This window comes from Oncorhynchus gorbuscha, linkage group LG11 (assembly GCF_021184085.1).
Source record: "Oncorhynchus gorbuscha isolate QuinsamMale2020 ecotype Even-year linkage group LG11, OgorEven_v1.0, whole genome shotgun sequence".
Classification (NCBI taxonomy): domain Eukaryota; kingdom Metazoa; phylum Chordata; class Actinopteri; order Salmoniformes; family Salmonidae; genus Oncorhynchus; species Oncorhynchus gorbuscha.
The window spans coordinates 47,601,243-47,626,612 of NC_060183.1; the positions used below are offsets into that span (position 1 = coordinate 47,601,243).

Here is a 25,370-nt window from a genome sequence, read left to right on the forward strand (position 1 = left end):
AAATTTTCAATGAACATTCGAACAGTCCGGCCCTCGGCTTGTAGCTAAATTTTTTATTTGGCCCTCCGTCCATTTAACTTTGACACCCCTGGTCTAGGGTGTCAGGTAGGGTGGAGGTGATATGATCCTTGACTAGTCTCTCAAAGCACTTCATGATGACGGAAGTGAGTGCTATGGGGCGATAGTCATTTAGCTCAGTTACCTTAGCTTTCTTGGGAACAGGAACAATGGTGGCTCTCTTGAAGCATGTGGGAACAGCAGACTGGGATAGGGATTGATTGAATATGTCCGTAAACACACCAGCCAGCTGGTCTGCGCATGCTCTGAGGACGCTGCTAGACACAGAAAATACATAAAGCATATGCAACAGAACAGAAACATGTCCTTTGTGTCAAGTTCTCTCTCTCTCTCAAATTGTTTGGTAACCCTTGATTTGGATAGTCCATCTGTAAAGAGAGAGTGTGTGTGTACTGTGAGGATGTACAGCTTCCTATTGTCAACAACAGAGGGAGCCATTGGCTAAGTGCTAGGTCTGCTCTGTAACTGGTAATGTTTTCTTAGGGTAGCCTGTTTTACTGGGGGTGGGGAGTTTTTTTGCAATCTGTGGTGAGGTTGGTTCTGTGGGGAGGTCCCAGGGAGAATTACAACCTCTTCATACCGAATTTGCAAATTGTCATTCACGTACCGACTTTAGGGTAACAGCCTACCGGTAGGCTACTTCATTTACTACTGCATACCGCCACCCTCTGGATGGGTAACTTTTTGGACAACACAAGAAAAGAGTTGATTTCCTTTTTGGAAAAAAGACTGACATATTTCCACTGGAAAGCCCTTGGAGGGATGCTGTTCATAACAACATGGAAACAAGATATGTCTTAGTCATTGTGCTTCTAAGTGTCTTCTGTTGTTGGACTTACAGCCAAGAACTAAATCCCTTCGGCAGATATGTATGCAAAACTGAGTAAGTCATTGTGTACCTGTTTTAATTAGGTTTTATGCTTGAAATTGATGGACAAAACTATTACAGTAGCCTGATTCATGTCAGTGAAGGTAGATAAACATGCATTAAATTGTTTTCGATATGTTAAAGTTTGAGATTTTCTGAATACCCAAGCCCTTCTATTCACAGATAATCTTCCTCGGATCTCTGCTCATTTAGTCTACTGCTACATTGAGTCGTTGTGCCAGTAATTCCCCGCATTTTGAATGCTGTGACAGATTTGCATCTGAATGTGATTAGGATAATGTTCAGTATGCAAATGTCTTAGTCTATTTGTCATGACTGAAATGTGATCATAACATTAGTTTGGATGGAAGGAGTTCAATTACGTTAGTTTCTATAAATCAAATACAGATGATTTCCAGATGAACTAATGTTATTTTTCTCCCTCCCAGATCTGACAGGCTCCAATGTTGTAGTGGCTGGGCACAGCAAGGAGATGAGTGCTTAATACGTGAGTACTCGAAAGCCTGTATTATCCCATTCAACAAACCTGAACCACATCATTGGGAGTAGACTCCCAAACCATTTTTCCTCTTCATTTCTAAAAGCACAATTATTTATTGTGAACTAACTTGCCCAATGGTTTTTCTTCAGCAATTTGTGAGGGTAACTTCACCTGCAAAGAAAATGAAGTTTGTGTGCGACCCCACGAATGCCGCTGTCGTCATGGTTATTTTGGAGCCACTTGTGATATGAGTAAGTTAGTTCCCTGTTCCTTCCTCACAGCAATCCTTAAAGCAGCAATCAGCAGTTGAAACAATAACAAAGTGTCCTCCCTGTCCCTGTTTCAATAAAAGCTCAAATGTATAGACATATAGACAGAGCTATGGAAGCAAGTACTGACCATCCATGATATCAAAATTATAGTTTTAACCATGTTCTGAGGCTATAAAATGTTTGTTAACATTTACTTGGAGTAAAACAAGCGTATATTTGGGGTTCTGATGGGGTACGGCAGTTAATAAACTAAGCTCGTGAGGCCTTAGTAAGTTATATTCTTCAAGAATCAATGGGTACATATAATTCATTTATACATAAGGTAAAAATGGAAGTAACAATTGCAGATTGTAATTTTGCCATTTATTTCAAGCATAAATTCCTTTGAAATGTAGTGTAAGTCTGTTAACACTGCAGTCATTTTCACATACAGCCAGTCCAGGTAGCCTATTTCTCAGAACTAAGTAGTCTACGTCCAGAGAACTTAGTGTACAAATGATCTCTTTGTCTATACATATTTGCCTTACATCCGCTCTGTAGAATGTCCGTTTAAGTTCTGGGGGCCTGACTGCAAGGGTAAGTGTGATTGCCATCCCAACGGGAGGTGCGATGATGTCACTGGGGCCTGCACCTGTAACCCTAATCGCTGGGGGCCAAACTGTGAGCGAGCCTGCGACTGCCAGAAGGGCCAATGCAACCAGGAGACAGGCGCTTGTATGTGCTACACAGGCTATTGGGGCCCTCAGTGCTCTAACAACTGTTACTGCAGAGTAAACTCTGTGTGTGATGTGGGAACTGGCCAGTGCCACTGCCATCCTGGCTGGTATGGGAGGTACTGCGGTGCCAAGTGTGCCTGCAATGCCTCTCCGTGTGACCAGCTCACCGGTCGCTGCAAGTGTCGAGAGCATCTGTGGGGTACTCACTGCGAGCACAAGTGCCAGTGTCTCCAAGGACGCTGTAACTCGGCGGATGGATCGTGCACCTGCAAGCCAGGATTCAGAGGGAAGTTCTGCAGGGAGACGTGTCCAGCTGGATTCTACGGACAAAATTGCAGAAACAGGTGTGTGACAGCTGTGTTAGACAAAGCTGACTTACTTGAAACCACTCTGGTAGCCAGAGGTTATTTAGCTGGATAAGACATGCATGTCTTTGCTCTTTGCTCGTTCAGTCTGCTGTACGGTGCCCATTGGGGTAACCATGTGGTGAAGCTGGCAAATCTAATGTGGTTTACAAACTGTTTTGAGCTGTGAAACACCTAAAGTGTTTGGCCACCTGAAGCTGTTGGCAATAAGACATCTAGTCACAAGCCAGTTTCTAACCACAAGGGAACTAGCCTTGGCTGAAAGGCTCTGGAAGAGGGAACCAACCATTTGGAAACCCTATTCCAGCATGAATATTACTGTAAAGAATTTAGTTAGTCCATGTTATTCATCTTTTGTTACAATATTACTCAGGACTTGGTCTTACTGCTCTTCCAGGTGTGGTCACTGCAAAGGCCAGCAGCCCTGCAAGGTGGCAGAGGGACATTGCATCGCATGTGAAAGCGGTTGGAATGGCACCAGGTGTGACCAGATGTGTGCTCCTGGGTTCTTTGGTGAAAACTGCAAGGACGTTTGCTCATCCTGTAAAGACGGACACTTCTGCAACCGCATCGACGGAAAATGCCCCCACTGCAACCCTGGTTGGATGGGTGATCGGTAGGAATACCATTATGAGCTTCCGATCACATTCGGCATCTCTAATCAAATGTAGATAAGAAAGGCAATTACATCCCGTCTGAGTTTGTGCGTGATTTTCAACCATTTGTCTTCACAGATGTGAGGTCAAGTGCCCAAATGGAACCTATGGAGAGAACTGTGTCAATGACTGCAACAGCTGCTTCAATGGGATGTGTCACTTCGCCACAGGAAATTGTCTCTGTAATCCTGGCTTCTCTGGTGCTTAGTGAGTGCAAAGCATTTTACATGCAAATATTTTAAAAGAAAACTAATTAAATGTAACAAATAGAGAAAGTAATATGGATGGTGTCAAGACCGATTTTGAAAATGTCATCAATGAAATTTCACACTCTTTCCTATGCAGCTGTAATGTGAGCTGTTCAGCGGGTCAGTATGGGCTTAACTGTACCCAGACCTGTTCCTGCCATGACAACAACTGCAACATAGTGACTGGAGCATGCAACCTACGTAAGAACCTTTCCTAAAACAGACTTGTCTAATGTGACGAGGGAAAAAAGTGTCATGTATTATTTTTCCAGAGAGCTTACTGGTAACATGTATCTGCCATAAAAACACTCATGACAGATACATTGGGGCAAAAAAGTATTTAGTCAGCCACCAATTGTGCAAGTTCTCCCACTTAAAAAGATGAGAGAGGCCTGTAATTTTCATCATCCTACAATGTGATTTTCTGGAGAAAAAAAATATAATTTTGTCTGTCATAGTTGAAGTGTACCTATGATGAAAATTACAGGCCTCTCATCTTTTTAAGTGGGAGAACTTGCGCAATTGTTGGCTGACTAAATACTTTTTTTGGGACAGATGTATGACCTCTGCTCTTTGAACAGAGCCTAACAAGAGGATGGGTGTGATGGCAGCAGGGGTGCTGGTCACCTGTCTCCTGCTCCTCTCCTTGCTGTGTTGCTGCTGCGTCTGCAGACAGAACGAGTAAGAATGATTGTTGTTTGTATTGGGGCACAATAAATATATTGTCACATTAGCTGAAGTTAAATTTATACTTCACATCGTCTTTGGTTTCTCTGTTGATTGCATTTAGCCCTGAGAAAAGGTCCAAAAGAAGACTATGTGGAGGGTTCACACGAATCAGCTCTAAACTTCCTCATATCCCACTGAGACGGCAGAAGCTACCCAACGTTGTTGGTAGGTCCTACCTGCACAAACTCAATGAATGTTAACTTACATTTTCACTGGGTTCTCATGATTGATGATAAACCAGTCCAATACCCAAAGATAGATCTCTCCAAAATCAAAGTAGCATTCCTTCTCCTTGGTTTTTTGCTTTGCCTGCTCTCTGAATGTCTGTGACAGTGAACTCAGCGTATATTTAAAACCATACTTGAACAGCGTCCTGCTTGCCCCCTCTTCACCCTCCCCATTTCTCTACATTCCATCGAGGGCCCCTCTAGACCACCGACAGGAAGTGTCAAAAATGATCTTAACCTGCAATTTCGCTCTACTGGAGCAGGGGCAGCGGGGCTAGAAGGGGGGATGTTTGGGCTGGGTGGACTGATGTATGACACAGGAAGTCAGGGGGAAATATAAGGTCCCATGTGTAACACAATTTCTTTGAAGGGACAAAATGTAGTGAAGGATTATTGTTGTTAACAAATAAGTTCAAAGCTTTAGCGAATGTAGGCCTAACTGTTAAGAGGCTAAGTGTTTGCTCGGTTTCTGTTCTCCACAGTGTCCCACCATGACCCTGAGAATACTTTCAACTGTAGTTTCATTGAGCCCCCCTCTGCAGTGGAGCAACCCACCGCCTCCGGGTCATCCAGAGCGTCCTTCTCTTCCGTAGAGACCACAGAGGACGGACATGTCTATGCTGTGCCTGACGGTGGGTATCCCAGACTAAATCTTCCCTGTCACTCCTGCATGATAAGAGTGCTGCATTAAAAAAAAAACTCTGTTTGTTCACTCTGTGACAGTGACACCTGTCTATCCTAGAACCTTCATTTCTGCAGGTGATGGGAATTCGTTAAGGCAAATTATTGTCCAAAATATGTGAAGGAAGGTTACATTTTTTCACATTGAGCTCCGATAATGATGGGAATGTCATTCCAAAAACAAGAGATCATTTTGGAATGACAGAACATTATGAGATAATGAGTCGTTGGCTGCACACAACGTTTTGTTTTTGTATGATTCACTGATTTTCTGCAATGACTAGATTTTTGTCAAAACAACTGCTGCATAGTCATATCCGGTGTAAGATCCAGAGGGTGATGTGTAAACTACAGTTCTTGATAGATCATCATTTCACTGATCTGCCCTAAATACACTGCCTAATCTGCTGCAGTATCATCCAATTAAAGCCCTTGCTTCTAAAGTAAACATGAACAGGAAAATGTTAATAGTAGGTCATCCAGTACTTAAAACATTCCCAAAGCATTTGTGTTTGTTTCCTTAACGTCTTTAGAGCTGAAGGGGAGTCGGATTCTGATGATCTTTTATTTAATTGAATAAAAATTGACGTTTGAACTTCTTTCGCCCTTTCTCTCGCCCTCTGAGAAGAGAAGAAAAAGAAAGGGGACAGAATCAACACAACAGAGACTACAGTCCTAGCTGATGATGATGTCTCTGAGGTAGACACATTGCCGGAGGACAGGGATATGACTGAGCAGGCTTCAGTTAACACCAGTGAGCTGCCACTCCAGAAGTCATCAGAGAGTGAGGCCTCCTGCAGTGGCACAGAGTCAACCACCAGCACCCTCTGCCTCAGGGTCTCTGCCCCTCAGCCACCACAGCAGTCCAGCAAGGAGCCAGAGAACAATGGCGGGTCAAACAATGTCAAATATAATGGAAAGCCTATAGCTGCTGAGAGGATTAAACCACAGCCACCAGACCCCTCCACCAAGCCCAAGCTCTCATGGATCCATGCATCTCCTGGGTCAAATCAGAAAAGTCAGGAAGAGACTGTGGCTGAGGATAACATTTGTTCCAGAAAGAAAGCCAGCAAGCAGCGAGCTCCCAACGCCCCAGAGTCTGCAGGTACAGATGGGGCCAGCTCCCTAGGTGAGAAGAAGCCTAATAAAAGCAGACCAGGTCTGTTGCAGATAGAGCACATCAATGGGGCAGTGCAGAGTGTCCTGAGGAAAATGGGCAATTTCCGTGTTGACCGGAAAGCTGCAATCCCCAAAGAGTCCCCAGAGAAGAGGCCCAGCTTATCCCTAAACAGGGAGGTTAACCAACCGAACATACACTCTGAGGTAGCCTCTCTCTTTACTGCTCAGCTGAAGGAGAAGACTCAGAGCCTGAACAGGAGCGAGGCCGGCAGCTGTGAAGAGAGCCTGTCTCACCTCCAGGCCCAGAGAAAGAAGCCCACCCCGCCCCAAAAGACCTCGGGCACCCAGCCTGGAGCTGGAAAGGATTTGCTTCCCACATCCGACAGCTCACAGAAGCCTCTGCCAGATAGTCCATCTAAAGAAGCCAAATACCAAGAGAAACAAGATTCTAGCAACTCTGAAAGCAGCTCAGATAAGGGAGAGCCCAAAAATAAGACCCCAATGAAAAAGCCTCCTCGGAAAAAGAGCAAGGAAGGTAATGTAGACTCAAAAATACAGACTACAGCTCCAAAGGTTGCAGTGATGCCACCAAAGGCTTCAAATTAGCACAGCCAGTCTGAATGTTTCTCAATTCTGGAAAAACAATGACGCACATGTTGTGATGCTTGAAATAATTGATTGGGCACATGTTTCATTGTGTTTAGCACCAACTCAAATTAACGATGGAATCTTTTCCCGTGGGTGGATGTTTTTGATCTTGAGAAATGTTATTATACAATGCAGTATTCTTTATATTTGAACTTTTTATATTCCTTCACTTTAGTTATTATCAAATCAATATATTAGTAAAAGTGCTAAGACATCAGAATAATTATTTACCCTCGTTATTTTATTCATTTTCTAATTTGTTCATATCGAATAGACCAAACACCCCAAAATCTGGATTTTGCATCTCCCATATCAAATCAATATTTTAAATTGGAAAGTCGATCCCACTGCCCAGAACTTTGGAGCCACGACAGGGCCTCAGACAAACAAGAGGTGTGGTGTATTGATGGTGGAACAGTCTGGGGTCTGTGTAGAGGGCCCTGTGGCTGTCTGACACATGTGCTACAGTTGTGTGTGTGTGCAGTTTGTTGGGGGAGAATGGTAGACTTTGAGGCAGCTGTAAAGACTACAGAAGATCATATGGTGTTTAATTGAATCCAGACAGTTGGCACCGGTCGTCCTGAATCCATGATGTGACCTGCTTAGACAGGAACATCTCTCCCTTTGCTATCAGGAGTCACAGACAAAGCAAAGGCACGTTTAGGAGCAGCAAGGTCCTGCAAATAAGTTATTAAACGTAAATAAGTAACATTGCAAGTAAGTAACATAGTAAGATTTGCAGATCACTTGAAATAATACAGGAGCATGTCCTCACAGACCAGCTGCCGTGTTGTGAACATTAGATCATAACGAACGCATTTATAGAGGCTACAATGGTTGAGTGTACAAACATGCTTTCAAGGCACGACTGTGTGCATTGCTGCACGCATAGGCGTCTATACATCATTATTTCATTCTAGAAGTTTTACTGTGGAAAAGGGATGGGGACTAGTGGTGGGAAGGGGACTAGAATTACGTTTTGACTCCCTGTTTAAACATCTCCGTGTAGCTTGGTCTGTAACTGAATGCCAAGCCTTGAGAAGCAACCGCCAACTCAATCCTGTCCCAGAATCCTCTTGGGAGACAGTGGTTAGCATAGAGACACCCTATGAAAGCATTAACATCTTGTAGACATTACATCGATGGAAAAACATTTACGACTTGAGGGAAAAAAGCAAATATTTTGCACTAAGCAAAGCAGAAAACCTAGAGTGATAACACCTAAACATCAGTATGACCTAATTGGAAACCTTGGTCTCAGAAAAACATAAGTTGTTACCTAAATATGGTTTGAATTTGTTGTCTTATTATATTTTTGGAATGCCAAGATGGTACAGGATCATTCACTGTGAGATTGTATTTTCTGAAATTTTGTATAAAAAATGACTTTGGATATGGGCCATACACGTGTTAGATTCTAAGTTCTGGTACAAATCCAGTTGGACACCAAAGGAAGCTCAGACTAGATTTATTCCATCCAAACTGAATGCTGCAGCTGCATAGCACACAATTTACATAAGCATATATTTATGCCTTCCGATTAGGAGTCACCTCCTCGTCTATCGAGGATAAACAATCAGTGTTGCTGGGCAATAACTAAGTATGTTCCTCCTATTGGTGTTCCAGGGATGTGTACATGTGTGTGCGATAAGACTACAGTTGGAGTATTGTTGGGATGGGCCCCTCTAGCCCCCCTCCCAGAGGTTTCTTCTCTCCTCAAATTTCTCCTCACCTCAATGTTAAACTCCACGTCTCTCACTGCCCTAGTTCCCCAGAATCTCGCCTGACCTTACCAGGAACTAAGAGTCAGCTGTGGCTCTTTACCTACTTTCTTAGAAATATGAATATACAACGATAACATATGTGGACATAGAAACTTTCTGCACTTTCCTTTGTCCCAACAATAACACTCTCCGGCTCCAACATCCTAACCAATAACAAATTATTACTACTAATAAGCACATTCGGCAATTACTAACGGACTGATTATGCAACTAAAAACTGTCTCAAGTCAAATACATGGCTCCAAAAGTACTGTATATAACACCACAAGCAAATGGCAGGACTTTCCTATGGGAATGACTACATGATTGCGAGTGTCTAGTCACTGTGGTATGAACGGGATGGTGGGAACCTTCTGTGTAGGCAACGCTACACCATGATCTTTTCATTTTCTCTGTTCCCCCGAAACAGTAATGGAAAGTACAGACATCATGAAATATCCTAATTGGAAACCAGCACAGGCGACCCAGAATGAACAGACAAGATCATAGCCAGGACAAGTGTTATGATGTGACTCATCAAAGAGGGAATTTCCTTTGTATATTGTGTAAGAACTTTCTATCAGTCACATGGTCATATTGGAGCCACTCAATTAAGGGTGTCAATCAATATGTGCCACAATAAACTGGAAAAAGCTGCTATCATCGCCAACATGTAGGCCAAAGCACACGTTATCTCATCTCTGCAAGCAATACCAAAACTGGCTCCATCTTTCCATGCGAACATACTTGTTCTTCTAACAGTCGAGTTCATTGTCTGTCAGGACCACATTCTAGTCTTCTTAAACTCATCATTTATTCTCTGGACACAATCACAACATCCACAATAAAACTGCTCATGATCTCTCTCTACCCCCAGAGATTATACTTGACCAGAATCCGCAATCTGGCTGTATAGCATTCATTTTAGTGTCCATGCAGGTGCTCCGACTACATGTTTATACTCTAGAAAAATGGGCCAAAACATCTGGGTGGTACCAATGATTTATATAAACCATGAATTGCTGATGCTATGCATTGGCCATTGAGAGGCTTTGAAGCCACCTGTCGGCCATATTGGCACTCCCCAGTAGAAGCAGTCCTCCATAGGAATGAATGGAATTCTACAGTATTTCAATGCAATGTTTCAAGGACAAAATTACATGTACAAGTATTTCTTTATTGTAGTGGCGACATCAACATTAGTAATCCCAAGATAAATAATACTTTCATTTTTATGTTTAGCTGATTAAATATAATTTAAAAGTATGCATTAAGTTGTCTGTAACTGGGCCGGCAGGTAGCCTAGTGGTTATCACAGTGGGCCAGTAACCAAAATGGTTGCTGGATCAAATCCCTGAGCTGACAAGGTAAAAATATGTTGTTCTACCCCTGAACAAGGCAGTTAACCCACTCTTCCCTGGTAAGGCCATCATTGTAAATACGAATTTGTTCTTAACTGACTTGCCTGGTTATATATATATATTTTTTTATTAAATGTAGAAATTAATAAATATATTTCTATAGCTTCCAAAATGTTTTTTACAATGGAGGGGGAGTGCCAAGATGGAGGCACTATTGCATATATAAATCATTGGGTTGTACGGACCTTAGATGTGGGATATAAAACATTACATAAACAACACATGGATAAAAATAGATGGATGCTGAATGGACGCTACAAAAAGAGGGAATTGCTCCATCTGCTGGACACTGTCTTCCTCGAGTTACCTACTATAGCTGGGTAAAAGAAATGTCTGAAACTAATATAAAACGCAACAATGTAAAATGTTGGTCCCATGTTTCATGAGCTGAAATAAAATATACCAAAAAACTTGCATACACACCAAAGGCTTCTCAAATTTTTAGCACAAATGTATTTATCCCCCAGGTCGTTGCTGCAAATGAGAACGTGTTCTCACTCAACTTACGTGTTAAAATAGAGGATAAATAAAATAAATAAAAAATGTACATCCACTGCCAAGATATATTGATTTTTCAATTTAACTAGGCAAGTCAGTTAAGATCAAATTCTTATTTACAATGACAGCTTACCGGGGAACAGTGGGGTAACATCCTTGTTAAGGGGCAGAATGACAGAATTGTGACATGTCAGCTCAGGGATTCGATCCAGCAAACGTTCGGTTACAGGCCCAACGCTCTAACCACTAGGCTGCCTGCTGCCCCGATAATCCATCCACATGACAGGTGTGGCATATCAAGAAGCTGATTAAACAGCATGGTCATTACACAGGTGCACCTTGTGCTGGGGACTTTAAAAGGTCACTAAAATATGCAGTTGTGACACACAACACAATGCCACAGATGTGCCATGTTTTGTGGTAGCTGCAATTGGCATGCTGACGGCAGCAATGTTCACCAGAGCTGTTGCCAGAGAATTGAATGTTAATTTCTCTATCATAAGCAGTCTCCGTCATTTTAGAGAATTTGGCAGTACGTCCAACCGGCCTCACAACCGCAGACCACATGTACCACGCCAGCCAAGGACCTCCACATCCGGCTTCTTCACCTACGGAATCGTCTGAGACCAGCCACCCAGACAGCTGATGAAACTGAGGAGTATTCCTGTCTATAATAAAGCCCTTTTGTGGGGGAAAACTCATTCTGTTTGGCTGGGCCTGGCTCCCAAGTGGGTGGGCCCATGTCCTCCCAGGCTTTTTCATGGCTGCACCCCTGCCCAATCATGTGAAATCCATAGATTAGGTCCGTATGAATTTATTTACATTGACTGATTTCCTTATATGAACTGTAACTTATTAAAATAAAATAAATAAACAGTTTAGTTTGTATTTTTCTTCAGTATAGATCCCATTACATACTGGTCTTGACGAGAAGAAAATAAAACTGTTTGGGGATCTCTTCTGCACTGTTCTACCAATCCCATAAATGTGGAGAAGATTGAGTGTCACCTTATCAACATCCAAAAAGTTGCTTCACAGGCTCTTTCCATTTCCCCTGAAAAACTGAACCGGTTGTTGGGGACTGAGGCTGTGTGTTACCCAACAGAGCAGGACCTGGCTGTCACACCTGTGACCATAGATCAACTCTCCCAGTGAGGGAAACCAAAGACAGCAGTGCCTTGTGAGCGAACGGTTACCGACAACCATCTTCTGATATTCTGGTAAATAACCTTTGGGGTTCTCTCATTTTGGCAAAAGTCTGTCCTCCGTCGTCTCTCCGTCCTGTTTCAATTCAGAAGATGGGCCTTTTATTAAATTAGCTCACCTCCTGCCTCCTCTCAACTCCTTTTGAAAAGGTCAAAGTTAAATTGAGAGTGATAGCGGATGGAAATGCACTTGCTTGAAATGAGACTGTCCTTCTCCACAGAATTGCCTAACTCCTGTGTCCTCTCTTGCCTGTTTGAACAGGTAAAAGATAATCAAGGCGAAACGGCGGAAAGTGGACACATCCGCTTGTATGCAATGGCTCCTCCAAATGAGACTCAAGTACAGTTGATGATTATCTAGCTATTTATCTGATTCTACAAATCAAAACATGTTTATATTTAATTTATTAACAGTTTTAAAGTATCAGCATTTACAAATGGTGAGGGAGAGGAGATCAGGCAAATTACATTTACAGGAGAACCTCCACATAAGGCAACATATGCTTACAGGGGTGAAGCCCAAATAAAATGTGTAAAGTGATCCAAACAAATAAAGGTTAGTAGGCAAACAGAGTGTCCTAACGAATTGACACATTCCTCTACCACACCGATTTCCGGGTCACAGAGGAGGACTGAGGCAAGAGGATGGTCTTTTTGGTCTATGGTCCTCCCTTAATCAATAGCCTCCTTCTGGCAAGGAAGCACGGGTATATTCTACCTGAATAGACAAGTGTACCCTACCCCCTTTGAATCAGCTATTATTTCCCCGAAGGAGAAGAGCATGCAGACATTTAAGAATATGCTACTTAACCCTTTATTAAATGTATTGCACAACTAGATACATTTATTTTAGGATTCCACCCTGTAAGTAATTTGCCTGGTGCGCAATTGGAGTAATTTCATACAAGCGGACGTGTCCACTTTGTCTTCTCACAGGCTCACCTTGACCTGTTCAAAAGGAGGCTAGAGAAGACACAGAAGTTGAGCAAATCTAATTAGGAATAGGCCTGTGTTTCTTCTAGGACTGACTGAAGGATAAACCCAGTGCTGTTGACCTTTGACCTGTATTGGATTTGCACTTTCTTTGACTTGTGGATAGGTGCCATTTATGACGTTTGCGTGCTTCTCACAGCATCCATTAATAACACTATTCAATAAGTCCAAAGTCATACCTAATGGCAACACAATCAGGTCTTATTACCAGTTATGGGATCCTAATAAATAAAAATGGGCCAAATATTACTGCCCCACAGTCCCAAGTTATTGATGCGCAATGCAAAACAATCTCCACGACAGAACTCTACAGCACTGTACTAAAGTGATTAACTAGACCTCTTGTTACCTTCTACAATGCAATGCTAAAATAGTAGATGTGGTGGGGTAACAGTGTGCAATATCTAACAAGAGACACGTGTCAAGTACAGTTGATGGCGAGCTAGCTACTTAATTGATTCTACAAATCAAAACATGTTTACTTTGAATTTATTAACAGTTTTAAAGTATCAGTACATTTACAAATGGTGAGGGAGAGGAGATCACAGTATACAAGGTCAAGTTGAAACACTTCCACGTTTTGATCAGTCTTTTTGAAACTCCCATTGTAATGTTGTTCGTCTGCTGTTAGAAGAGAGGCAGACCGAAATGCAGCGTGTAGGTTACTCATGACCTTTAATAAAGATAAAGCGGTACATGAAATAATTGAAAATACAAAAACAACAAACAAGTGAAACAAAATACAGCCTATCTGGTGACTAACACTAAGACAGGTACAATCACCCACGAAATACAACGCGCACTCAAGCTACCTAAATACGGTTCCCAATCCGAGACAACTAGAATCAGCTGACTCCAATTAGGAATCGCCTCAGGCAGCCAAGCATAACTAGACACACCCCTAATAATACAAACCCAATACGAAATAACAACATATAAACCCATGTCACACCCTGGCCTACCCAAACATATAACAAAAACACAAGATACAATGACCAAGGCGTGACAGAACCCCCCCCCCCCTAAGGTGCGAACTCCGGGACGCACCTCAAGAGCATAGGGAGGGTCCGGGTGGGCGTCTGTCCATGGTGGCGGTTCTGGCTCGGGACGTGGACCCCACTCCATAAATGTCCTAGTTCCTCCCCTTCGCGTCCTAGGATAATCCTCCTTCCCCGCCGACCATGGCCTAATAGTCCTCACCCTGATCCCCACATAACTGAGGGGCAGCTCGGGACAGAGGGGCAGCTCGGGACAGAGGGGCAGCTCGGGACAGAGGGGCAGCTCGGGACAGAGGGGCAGCTCGGGACAGAGGGGCAGCTCGGGACAGAGGGGCAGCTCAGGATAGAGGGGCAACTCAGGATAGAGGGGCAACTCAGGATAGAGGGGCAACTCAGGATAGAGGGGCAGCCCGGGACCGAAGCAGCCCGGTACTGAGGGGAAGCCCGGTACTGAGGGGAAGCCCGGTACTGAGGGGAAGCCCGGTACTGAGGGGAAGCCCGGTACTGAGAGGAAGCTCGGTACTGAGAGGGAGCCCAGTACAGAGAGGGAGCCCAGTACAGAGAGGGAGCCTAGTACTGAGAGGAAGCTCAGTACTGAGAGGAAGCTCAGGCAGGTAGTAGGCTCCGGTAAATCCAGGCTGGCTGGTGGACCTGGATGATTCAGGTTGTCTGGCCGATCTAGAAGATCTTGGCAGACTGGCACTTCTGGCGGATCCTGGCAGACTGGCACTTCTGGCAGACTGGTGACGCTGGGCCGACTGGCGGCGCTGGGCAGACAGGAGACTCCGGCAGCGCAGGAGAGGAGAAAGGCTCTGGCTGAGCTGAACAGGCGGGAGACTCCAACATCACAGGAGGGGAGAAAAGCACTGGCTGTGCTGAACAGGCGATGCGCACTGGACGCGCTGGGCCGACTGGGAGCACTGGTGGCGCTGGACAGACAGGAGACTCCGGCAGCGCAGGAGGGGAGAAAAGCACTGGCTGCGCTGAACAGGCGAGGCGCACTGGAGGCCTGGTGCGTGGTGCTGGAACTGGTGGTACTGGCGCGAGGACACGCACAGGAAGCCTGGTGCGGGGAGCTGCTACCGGAGGACTGGTGTGTAGAGGTGGCTCTGGATAGACCGGACCGTGCAGGCGCACTGGAGCTCTAGAGCACCGAGCCTGCCCAAGCTTACCTGGCTCGATGCCCACTCTAGCCCGGCCAATAGGAAGGGCTGGTATGTGTCGCAGCTGGCTCTGCACCCGCACTGGAAACACCGTGCGCTCCATAGCATAACACGGTGCCTGCCCGGTCTCTCTAGCCCAATGGTGAGCACAGGGAGTATGCGCAGGTTTCCTACCTGGCATAACTATTCTCCCTTTTAGCCCCCCCCAATATTTTTGGGGGGGGGGGTGACTTTCCGGTTTCCAACCGCGTCGCCGTGCTGCCTCCTCATACATACGCCTCTCCGCTTTAGCTGCCTCTATTTCCTCCTTGGGACGGCGATATTCTCCCGGCTGCTCCCAGGGTCCTTGACCGTCTAATTCCTCCTCCCATGTCCAAATCTCCAAATGATGCATTCTCTCCCATTGCAACTGCTCTTCACGATTAACAGGGAGAGTAGGCTCAGGTCTGTTTCCTGACTCAGCCACTCTCTCTCTGCGCTTTCCCCTGTTACCTTCAGTTTTCGCTCTGTATAGCAATGCTTTCCTTCTCGATTCCATCCGTGTATAGCCCTCTTCGCATTGCTGTAGGGAATCCCAGGCGGGCTCTTGCACTTGCTCTGGGTCAGCTGCCCACCTGTCGATTTCTTCCCACGTCGTATAATCCCTTCTTCTGCCGTCCATAGCGTCCTCCTTTAGCTCCTGCCAGTTCACACGCTGCTCGGTCTGTGAATCGTGGTGGGTGATTCTGTAATGTTGTTCATCTGCTGTTAGAAGAGAGGCAGACCGAAATGCAGCGTGTAGGTTACTCATGACCTTTAATAAAGATAAAGTGGTACATGAAATAATTGAAAATACAAAAACAACAAACAAGTGAAACAAAATACAGCCTATCTGGTGACTAACACTAAGACAGGTACAATCACCCACGAAATACAACGCGCACTCAAGCTACCTAAATACGGTTCCCAATCCGAGACAACTAGAATCAGCTGACTCCAATTAGGAATCGCCTCAGGCAGCCAAGCCTAACTAGACACACCCCTAATAATACAAACCCAATACGAAATAACAACATATAAACCCATGTCACACCCTGGCCTACCCAAACATATAACAAAAACACAAGATACAATGACCAAGGCGTGACACCCATGCCATGGAGTTTCTGATAGCGAACAACCAGCCTCGCAGTGACAGGTCAATGCAGGTGATGGTTCACGAAGATTGACTCAGGAATGGAAACTGAAGTGTGGCGTTTGCTTCATTTCTGCCGCAACATAAGGCCACTTCTTTATTCCTCCACGTTTTGGTATTTGATGTGTTTCCAGAGTTTCTACGAACCAAACACAACATTGAAAGTTGGATCACACGTATAACGACTCATGCTATTTAGCGCACACCGCTAACTAAGCTAGCAGTTTCACATCCGTTACACTCACCCCCCTTTTGACCTTCCTCCTTTTTTCGCAGCAACCAGTAATCCGGGTCACGGCACCAATGTAACAGAATAACTTTAAACCGTCCCCTCGCCCATACCCGGGCGCGAACCAGGGACCTTCTGCACACATCGACAACAGTCACCCTCGAAGCATCGTTACCCATCGCTCCACAAAAGCCGCGGCCCTTGCAGAGCAAGGGGAACTACTACCTCAAGGTCTCAGAGCAAGTGACGTAACCGATTGAAACGCTATTTAGCGCACACCGCTAACTAAGCTAGCCGTTTCACATCCGTTACATTTATATCTGTGCCACGGTGGAGGTGTCATGATACCCATAAAACCTAGCAGTCAAACAGGGAAATAGTTCCAAACGGTTTTCCACCATTTATTTTTCCCCCAATAGGAAATTATAGACAAAACATTTTTTTTTTAAATGTGCTGTCTGGTTTGCTTAATATAAGGAATGTGAAATGATTTACACTTTTACTTTTGATACTTAAGCATATTTTAGCAATTACTTTTGATACTTAAGTATATCTAAAACCCAAATACTTTTACTCAAATATCATTTTACTAGGTGACTTTTACTTGAGTGATTTGGGTACTTTTCCTAAAACTGCCTGGCGTGACGTTTTGATAACCATGTAAATCTTTCTCTAGCCGACACCTTTGCTAACAGGTATTGTGTCAATTTAAAACTTGCACAAGAGAGTTCACAGAATTGTACATTTAAGAAATGTTGCCAATTTATTAGTTGCTAACATGAGATAGTTAATCCAGAGATTCTTACCTTTGACTCGATTCGGCAGTCTGTCCCGATCACCATGGTATTTGTAGTTCTTTATGTTAGCCACATTAGCAGCTAATTAGCATTTCATTTTTTGAGGGTAAATAAAGATGAATAAATTGATAAGTAACCTTCGAAGAGTTTTACACGGTTATCAAAATGTCACACCAGGTTAAGCCTACACAAAACACAGCCCTTAAGTGTTTCTAAAATGAATGGTTGACAGCATGGGCAGCGCCATTTGAGGCTACAACCCATAGGAATACCCACTATTTTAAAATGGCAGAAGCATGGTGGAAGCCCTCAATGGCGCTGCCTACGCTAATATTGCCTTTTGGCCACTAGAGGCCTCCATCATTCTCTATAGGTAGGTTTTCCTGTTTGGTAAAAGGCCATATAGTGGAACTGGAAAGAGACCCGGAAATTAACAAGTGGTCGAGGAGTTTGTCAATTCGTTAGTAGGCAAACAGAAGACAGTCCCCCCCTCCTGAATTTCCACCTTTTTGGAAGTATGCTTGGGGTCATTGTCCATTTAGAAGACTCATTTGCAACCAAGCTTTAACTTCCTGACTGATGTCTTGAGATGTTGCTTCAATATATCCACATCTTTTTCCCTCCTCATGATGCCATTTATTTTGTGAAGTGCACCAGTTCCTCCTGCAGCAAAGCACCCCCACAACATGATGCTGCCACCCCCGTGCTTAACGGTAGGGATGGTGTTCTTCAGCTTGCAAGCCTCCCCAATTTTCCTCCAAACAATGGTCATTATGGCCAAACAGTTATTTTGTTTCATCAGACCAGAGGACATTTCTCCAAAAAGTATAATCTTTGTCCCCATGTGCAGTTGCAAACCGTAATCTGGCTTTTTTATGGCAGTTTTGGAGCAGTGGCTTCTTCCTTGCTGAGTAGCCTTTCAGGTTATGTCGATATAGGACTTGTTTTAATATGGATATAGATAATTTTGTACCCGTTTCCTACAGCATCTTCAAAAGGTCCTTTGCTATTGTTCTGGGATTGATTTGCACTTTTCTCATCAAAGTACATTCATCTCTAGGAGACAGAACGCGTCTCCTTCCTGAGCGGGATGACGGCTGCGTGGTCCCATGGTGTTTATACTTGCGTACTATTGTTTGCACAGATGAACGTGATACCTTCAGGCGTTTGGAAATTGCTCCCAAGGATGAACCAGACTTGTGGAGGTCTACAATTGTTTTTCTGAGGTCTTGGTTGATTTTTTTTAATTTTGCCATGATGTCAAGCAAAGAGGCAAAAGGTAGGCCTTGTAATACATCCACAGGTACACCTCCAATTGACTCAAATGATGTCAATTAGCCTATCAGAAGCTTCTAAAGCCATGAAATCATTTTCTGGAATTTTCCAAGCTGTTTAAAGGCACAGTCAACTTAGTGCATGTAAACTTCTGACCCACTGGAATTGTGATACAGTGAATTATAAGTGAAATAATCTGTCTGTAAACAATTGTTGGGAAAATTACTTGTGTCAGGCACACAGTAGATGTCCTAAAACACTTGCCAAGGCTATAGTTTGTTAACAAGACATTTGTGGAGTGGTTGAAAAATGAGTTTTAATGACTCCAACCTAAGTGTATGTACTTCTGACTTCAACTGTATTTTAATTTACTTCTAAATAAGATGATAAGGAAAAGCTATATGTCAATGATTTTCTCTCCATTTTGTAAATCAAATCACTCATTGAATTGACTGTCTTCAATTCAAATTGACCCTACCTAACTCATGTAGTTCTATTCAATTAACAACACATAAGCATACATACACAAACAGTAATAGTAACAACAAAATTGACCAATAAACAACTAAATCACTGTATTGAGACCCTGTTGCATACCTGATAAAGCAACGAGGCCTCTCTCCAATGGTCGCTGAAGAGATCAAGTTGGAAGACAGTTGATTCCCCAAACTGAGTCAACCTAGGTAAGTCCAACAAAGGTGTGTGTCAATTTCCATTGTCATGTTTCTCTGGTTTAGGGGATATGAGGTTTCTGCAGGAAATGCTACCCAGCAATTCGGGCTCTGGCTGGGCCACTCAAGGACATTCAGAGACTTGTCCCGAAGCCACTCCTGCATTGTCTTGGCTGTGTGCTTAGGTTCGTTGTCGTGTTGGAAGGTGAACCTTCGCCCCAGTCTACGTTCCTGAACGCTCTGGAGCAGGTTTTCATCAAGGATATTTTTTCGCTTTGTCATTGCTGGGTATTGTGTGTAGATTGATGAGTTTTAACTTTAAAAAAAATAAATGTTAGTGTAAGACTGTAACGTAATAAAATGTGGAAAAGGGAAGTGATCTGAATGCATTCCAAATACACTGCATGAAATAGGTGTTGATGAGCCTTTACACATTCATTAAATCAGCCCATGGCCGGCCACGTGCTAACAAATTTTGACTCATGAAGGGATCTCGACTAAAAAGAGGTTTGTGACCACTGTTCTAGTCTATGTAGCAGGGATAATCAACTACATTCAGCCGGGCGGATGTTCAGGGGGCTGGAACATAATTACAAATCATTTGTAGACTGAAAATTGACCACAAGAAGCCCAAACAGATATAATATTTTACTAAAACATAATAATTTCAAGCCTTGCTTACATTTGTATACGATCACATATACTGTATCTATTATGGGTGGAAATACTTTGGAACAGATTTCCAAAACGTAAATTACTTGGAGTTGACTGGCTGATGTTTTTACATGATTTTATGTACAACTACAAAACTTGGGAGGCCAAATAAAATCATCAGCTGGGCTGTATTCGGACAGTTGGTGAACTCTGTTACGTTAGGAGTATTATTGTTATACCAATGCATTATGTTCGAGTCTCATAGTCTATTAATTATAGGCTTATGGTTTATTATGTGTAGCTCTATGTCAGTCACATGTTAAATGCAAGAGTCATGGATTTCCATAGGCCACCAAGACTATTTGATCTGTAATGCAAAATCACATGTTAGATGGTTTGTTGTGTGCAATCGATTACAGTTGGGTATATGGTAGGCTATGCTTTTATGATTATTTAATGAGTGTCCAAATTTTGGCCCATCTACATTTTTGCTGGCACTGCAATCAACGGATTTCTGGCTATGCCACTGCCAGGAACACTCCATATTATTCAAAGCCCCATGAAATGACACCCTATAAATATTCTACAGACACTAGTGAGTACTCCCCACCCCACTTTTACACCAGCACAAATAATATTTTTTTCCTGTACAGTGCTGTATTTGTGCCATATAGTGTCCAGTCAACACATTTTCAGCTGTTTGACCACAGTAAAAGTCCAGCAACACTCCATATTATTCAGAGCCCCATGAAATGACACCATCTAGATTCTGTAGACCTTGCCTACTGAGTACTCCCCACCTCACTTTTATGTCAGCACAAATAATATATTTTTTCTCTATAAACGAATATGTCATGCATTTGCATTGGGGGCATTTCTTTTACCTTGGAACATGTTCTAAAACACAAATGCAATGCAAATGTCACGTATATATGAACAAATATGAATCCGTATTAATGTTTAAACATACATCATGAATAACTACAGGTTAATGACACTTTTCGACTATTACGCGGGGGACTTTTATTTTGAAATAGTCCGCCATTCAATGACCCGGATGTACTTATTTTAAGTGTTGCTGATAAAATGCTGACAAATTAATTCGCTCCGAATAATCTTTTGTCGAAATCATAACAATTTAACATTTTACAGCTAAATAATTTCCTAAAATGTAACGTTGGCTGAAAACCTTTACTGAGTGTCCCTTGGATTGTCTTTAAATTCTCACATAAAAGGGTTCGTATTGTTTATTTCTTTACACTGAAAGACAAAGGTTGCGTTATAGCTTCCGGTCCTTCCACTCTCCTCAGCCCTGCTTCAACTAATCAAATCCCTGATGAGCAGGGGGTTGCGGGATTAGTAGCCTTTATAATCAGTTGTGTAGAGTAAGGTTGGAGCAAAAGCCTGCATACCCAGTAGTAGCTGCTATTAGCAACGCTGTTGTGTTTACACTATATCGTTGGTACCTTTTTGTATTGGCATTGAGTTGCACAAAAACAGTCCGTAGTTTAGGAAGCCGGGGGCGTTTTCATTTCGGAGGCCGTTTATCGTTTAAGAAGCAAACGGAGCAACACGAGCGTTTGTATTGAAAAAAAAGTAAGGTTAGTGCCTCCCCGTTTCATTCCGTTTGCTTTCGGAAACGTTTTGCAACAGGTTCGGCATAATGAATACGCCTCAGAAGTTAAATATAGCGTTACTTACACCAACGTACTGTGCCGGTGGTCATGACGTTTGGTCATTAACACGGGGGAATTTGAGTCAATGTCTAAAGAAATAACATTTATTAAAGACTTTCCAAACGTGGTTCTGTTATATACCCACTTCTTCTCCACTTACCTCATATCAAAATAAAAGTCCAGAAGGTGCGCCATATGTTGACAAAAGGAATAACTTGTGGGGTACTTGTATTTTGACATGAGGTAAGCAGAGGACTTGGGTCTAAAACAGACCCACGTTTGGAAAGTTGTTTAATAATAAGTAGCTTTAGATATTTTGGCTCAAATTCCCTCTGTTTAAAGGACCAACTGTCCTACCCACCGGCTCAGTAAGTTGAAGTGGAATTTTTGGTAAGCACCTCAAGGTCTTAACACTTTGATTAGGCCTATATTGTGGTGGTCATTGTTGCAAATCATTGAGTGTTTTGTTTCAGAGATGTGAGGGTACCTACAGCTGACTGAAGTGAAGGCCAGCATCTCAACCATGGGGAAGCGGTATTACTGTGACTACTGTGACCGGTCCTTTCAGGACAACATGCACAACAGGAAAAAACACCTATATGGTGTTCAACACCACAGATCTAAAAAGGCCTGGTTTGACAATTTCAGGGGTAAGTCATTTCATTTCCCAAGAGTTTCATGGTGTGTTTTAAGACAACTTGAGAACAAACAAAAAAACTAACAGCTCAGACTAGGAGAAATCTTTACGTTAGTTATTTTCAGGTCAGGGCAGTCAGAAATCTAGGATGATGGTCACCTTCCAGTCCTCTGCTGCCAATGACTGGAACGAATTGCAAAAATCTCTGAAGCATGAGTCTTATATCTCCCAATCTAACTTTAACCATCAACTGTCTGAGCAGCTTACCCTTCACTGTACCTGTACACAACCAATCTGTAAATTGCACACCCAACTAGCTCATCCACATATTGTTACTTACCCCCTTGCTCTTTTGCACCCCATTATCTCTACTTGCACATCATTATCTGCACATCTATCACTCCAGTATTAATGCTAAATTGTAATTATTTCGCCTCTATGGCCTATTTATTACCTCCCTCCCTACTCTTCTACATTTGCACACACTGAACATAGATTTTTCTATTGTGTTATTGACTGTACGTTTGTTTATTGTTACTCTGTTTTTCTTCTTGATTTAAAAAGGCTTTATTTACTTTGCATTTCAGTAAACATATTTAAAAAATAGCAGGGCCGACATGTTTTGACTTCAGTTCATCAGACCAGGGCTTCAATGTTTGACACAGTAACCAATTAGGAGACATGATTAAACAAAAATAACAGCATAAAGAGATGGTTGGGGCTCAATTCAGAATGATGTGATCAAATACATTTCAGTTCGAGTCCTTTTCTAAATGAAATTGCAGGCCATTGTTGTTATGACAGTTCCCAGAAGATACCAATCCTATCCTTACGCTTGTTTACACTGAGCTGCACTGTGGTCAGAAAACATACCTCAATGCAGGGATGGGGATATGCCACTGTACTCCAAATGTTTACCTTTATCCACACTGCTCCATCGAGAAGATTGAAGTACTTACAGCCAGTATTCCTGGAACACTGCCCTTATCGTCTTTACGCTAGCTAGCAGTAGCCACGGCAGCCATTATTGAATGGCACATCACGTTGAACAACAAAGGAGATAATTGGCTGACACTGCCATTCCAAAGTGGCTGCTATGGCTACTGTGCGTTTTCCGTTAGGGTTGGTATCTTCTGGCGACATCTGACAGGTACTTGTCATAACAGGCTGAGGACAATATGACACCTCTTCTTTCATCACAGATGCAGCAGCCATCCTGTATGATGAACAAACTAAGAAACCCTGCAGGAAATTTCTTCAGACGGGTAAAGACAAAGATATATAATGAACATTTTAATGAAAGACCCTTACAACTATCGGTGTGTAATGCTTAATTTTTTTTGTCCTTTGCATCAGGCCAGTGTGTGTTTGGCAACAACTGTAGGTTCTCTCACATGTCAGAGAGGGACATGGAGAACCTAAGAATGCAGATTGAAGGTGAGTTGTTTCCACAAGATGGCACTGTCTGCCATGGACATGGTCCTCATATTGAGAGTGTTAATTTATGGGCAATGCTGTTGTTGTTGTCGCACCTTGCACGATGATAACATTTTTAAGAATCGCAATTTTCTGTCATTATGGTGGCAAGTACTCTGGTATTTCAATTATGAACACACAATGCCACTCTGTTAATTTAGGTGGTTCAATGAAATCTCTAATAGTAATCATCTTTTCTAATTTCACTCAGAATTCAAAGCTCCAAAGGTGATTGTGCTAATGAAATCCATATTAAGAGGTGTAGTCTAATGTCTAGATGAAAGACGGAGCAGAGAGGACCCGGAGCACAGAGCGTCCCCTGAGCGGAGCATAGAGGAGTGGCTCACCAGGAGAGAGAAGAAGAGAGCCGCCCTAAGCAGTGGAAGGTACAGTATGAATCAATGGTCAAAGGCTGTCAGTACTTGCATACAGTGTTATTTACGCTTGCATGGAGTCAGATTTGATACTTAGTGTGAAAATAATCTTTTCCCCTTTTCTTAAACTATTTGACTCTATTTACTCTCTACAGTGTTCTGAAAGAGGAAGATGAGGAGGATGAAGATAATCAACCAGAGAATGATATACCGCCACATTTCCTCACCATTCCTGACCTTCCTCCCTCCCTTCTGCCCCCTCCCCTTGGAGGATGGAAAGTCAAAGTCAGAACTGAATGGGGTTGAAGGGGCAGTGAAGTTAATGGCAGTTCTACACTGAGGTCAAAATAACAACCTGAACTGGAATTTCAACCTGTTCAGGTGGGGTGGATTTTTTTTTTGGTAACTGATCTGATTATTCTTACCTATGACCAGTCATCTTTTATTTGTATACGCATCCTACTTTGAAGGGGTAAGCAGGGTAGGCTCAGAGTCAAGACGATCCTATCCGCCAATCAGGGTTGTGTATGTTAATATATTTACATTTGTATCAACACGCCCACACAATCAGACTGAGCATTTCAATGGCAAAAGGAGCCTCAGGGAAATAAATATTTTCGTGAAATAAACACACAGTCATTTATTAGACATACAGTGATTTAGAAATACTGCATGGGAGCTTTAAACCTGGGTCATCATTTTTTTTCTCAGTTTGATGTGGTGATGCAAGAACGGATCATTAATTGCTATTAGGGCTCAAACTTTTACTTGATAGAAGTGAGTGAATTTGTAACACATTTTAATTGATTTTCTCCATCACCGACTACATTAAAATTCAGTTGCGTGCATGCAGAGATTTTGTTGAGTAGGTCCTCGTATTCAAGAAAATGTATTCCGAGTTGGAAATGTACAGAAGGTGAGGTTCTAATGCTTTTTAAATGATGGCCTCAGGAAAGCAGCAGAACAGGAGTGGCTACCGTGATATAGACTCAGCAAAAAAAAGAAACGTCCTCTCACTGTCAACTGCTTTTATTTTCAGCAAACTTAAATGTGTAAATATTTCTATGAACATAACAAGATTCAACAACTGCGACATAAACAGAACAAGTTCCACAGACATGTGACTAACAGAAATGGAATAATGTGTCCCTGAACAAAGGGGGGTCAAAATCAAAAGTAGCAGTCAGTATCTGGTGTGGCCACCAGCTGCATTAAGTACTACAGTGCATCTCCTCATTGACTGCACCAGATTTGACA

General features: G+C 42.9%; 2 protein-coding genes across 5 annotated transcripts; both read left to right on the forward strand.

The window, feature by feature from the left end:
• Positions 1-610: 610 nt before the first annotated feature.
• Positions 611-8,502, forward strand: LOC124048784 (scavenger receptor class F member 2-like). Its single transcript, XM_046369863.1, has 11 exons — positions 611-961; positions 1,396-1,454; positions 1,598-1,699; positions 2,261-2,780; positions 3,199-3,417; positions 3,536-3,664; positions 3,803-3,906; positions 4,287-4,386; positions 4,496-4,599; positions 5,144-5,293; positions 5,971-8,502. The coding sequence occupies exons 1-11, from the start codon at positions 858-860 to the stop codon at positions 7,065-7,067; spliced, it is 2,688 nt and encodes an 895-aa protein (XP_046225819.1). The 5' UTR covers positions 611-857; the 3' UTR covers positions 7,068-8,502.
• Positions 8,503-21,013: 12,511 nt separating this feature from the next.
• On the forward strand, positions 21,014-24,967 carry zmat5 (zinc finger, matrin-type 5). Of its 4 annotated transcripts, none has more exons than XM_046369864.1 (6): positions 21,014-21,186; positions 22,100-22,276; positions 23,466-23,528; positions 23,620-23,700; positions 24,017-24,125; positions 24,269-24,967. In XM_046369864.1, the coding sequence occupies exons 2-6, from the start codon at positions 22,150-22,152 to the stop codon at positions 24,417-24,419; spliced, it is 531 nt and encodes a 176-aa protein (XP_046225820.1). In that variant the 5' UTR covers positions 21,014-21,186; positions 22,100-22,149; the 3' UTR covers positions 24,420-24,967. The 4 variants fall into 4 exon arrangements, with proteins under 4 accessions (XP_046225820.1, XP_046225823.1, XP_046225822.1 ...); XM_046369867.1 differs by lacking the exon at positions 21,014-21,186 and adding an exon at positions 21,214-21,603; XM_046369866.1 differs by lacking the exon at positions 21,014-21,186 and adding an exon at positions 21,214-21,546.
• The last annotated feature ends 403 nt before the right edge of the window (positions 24,968-25,370 follow it).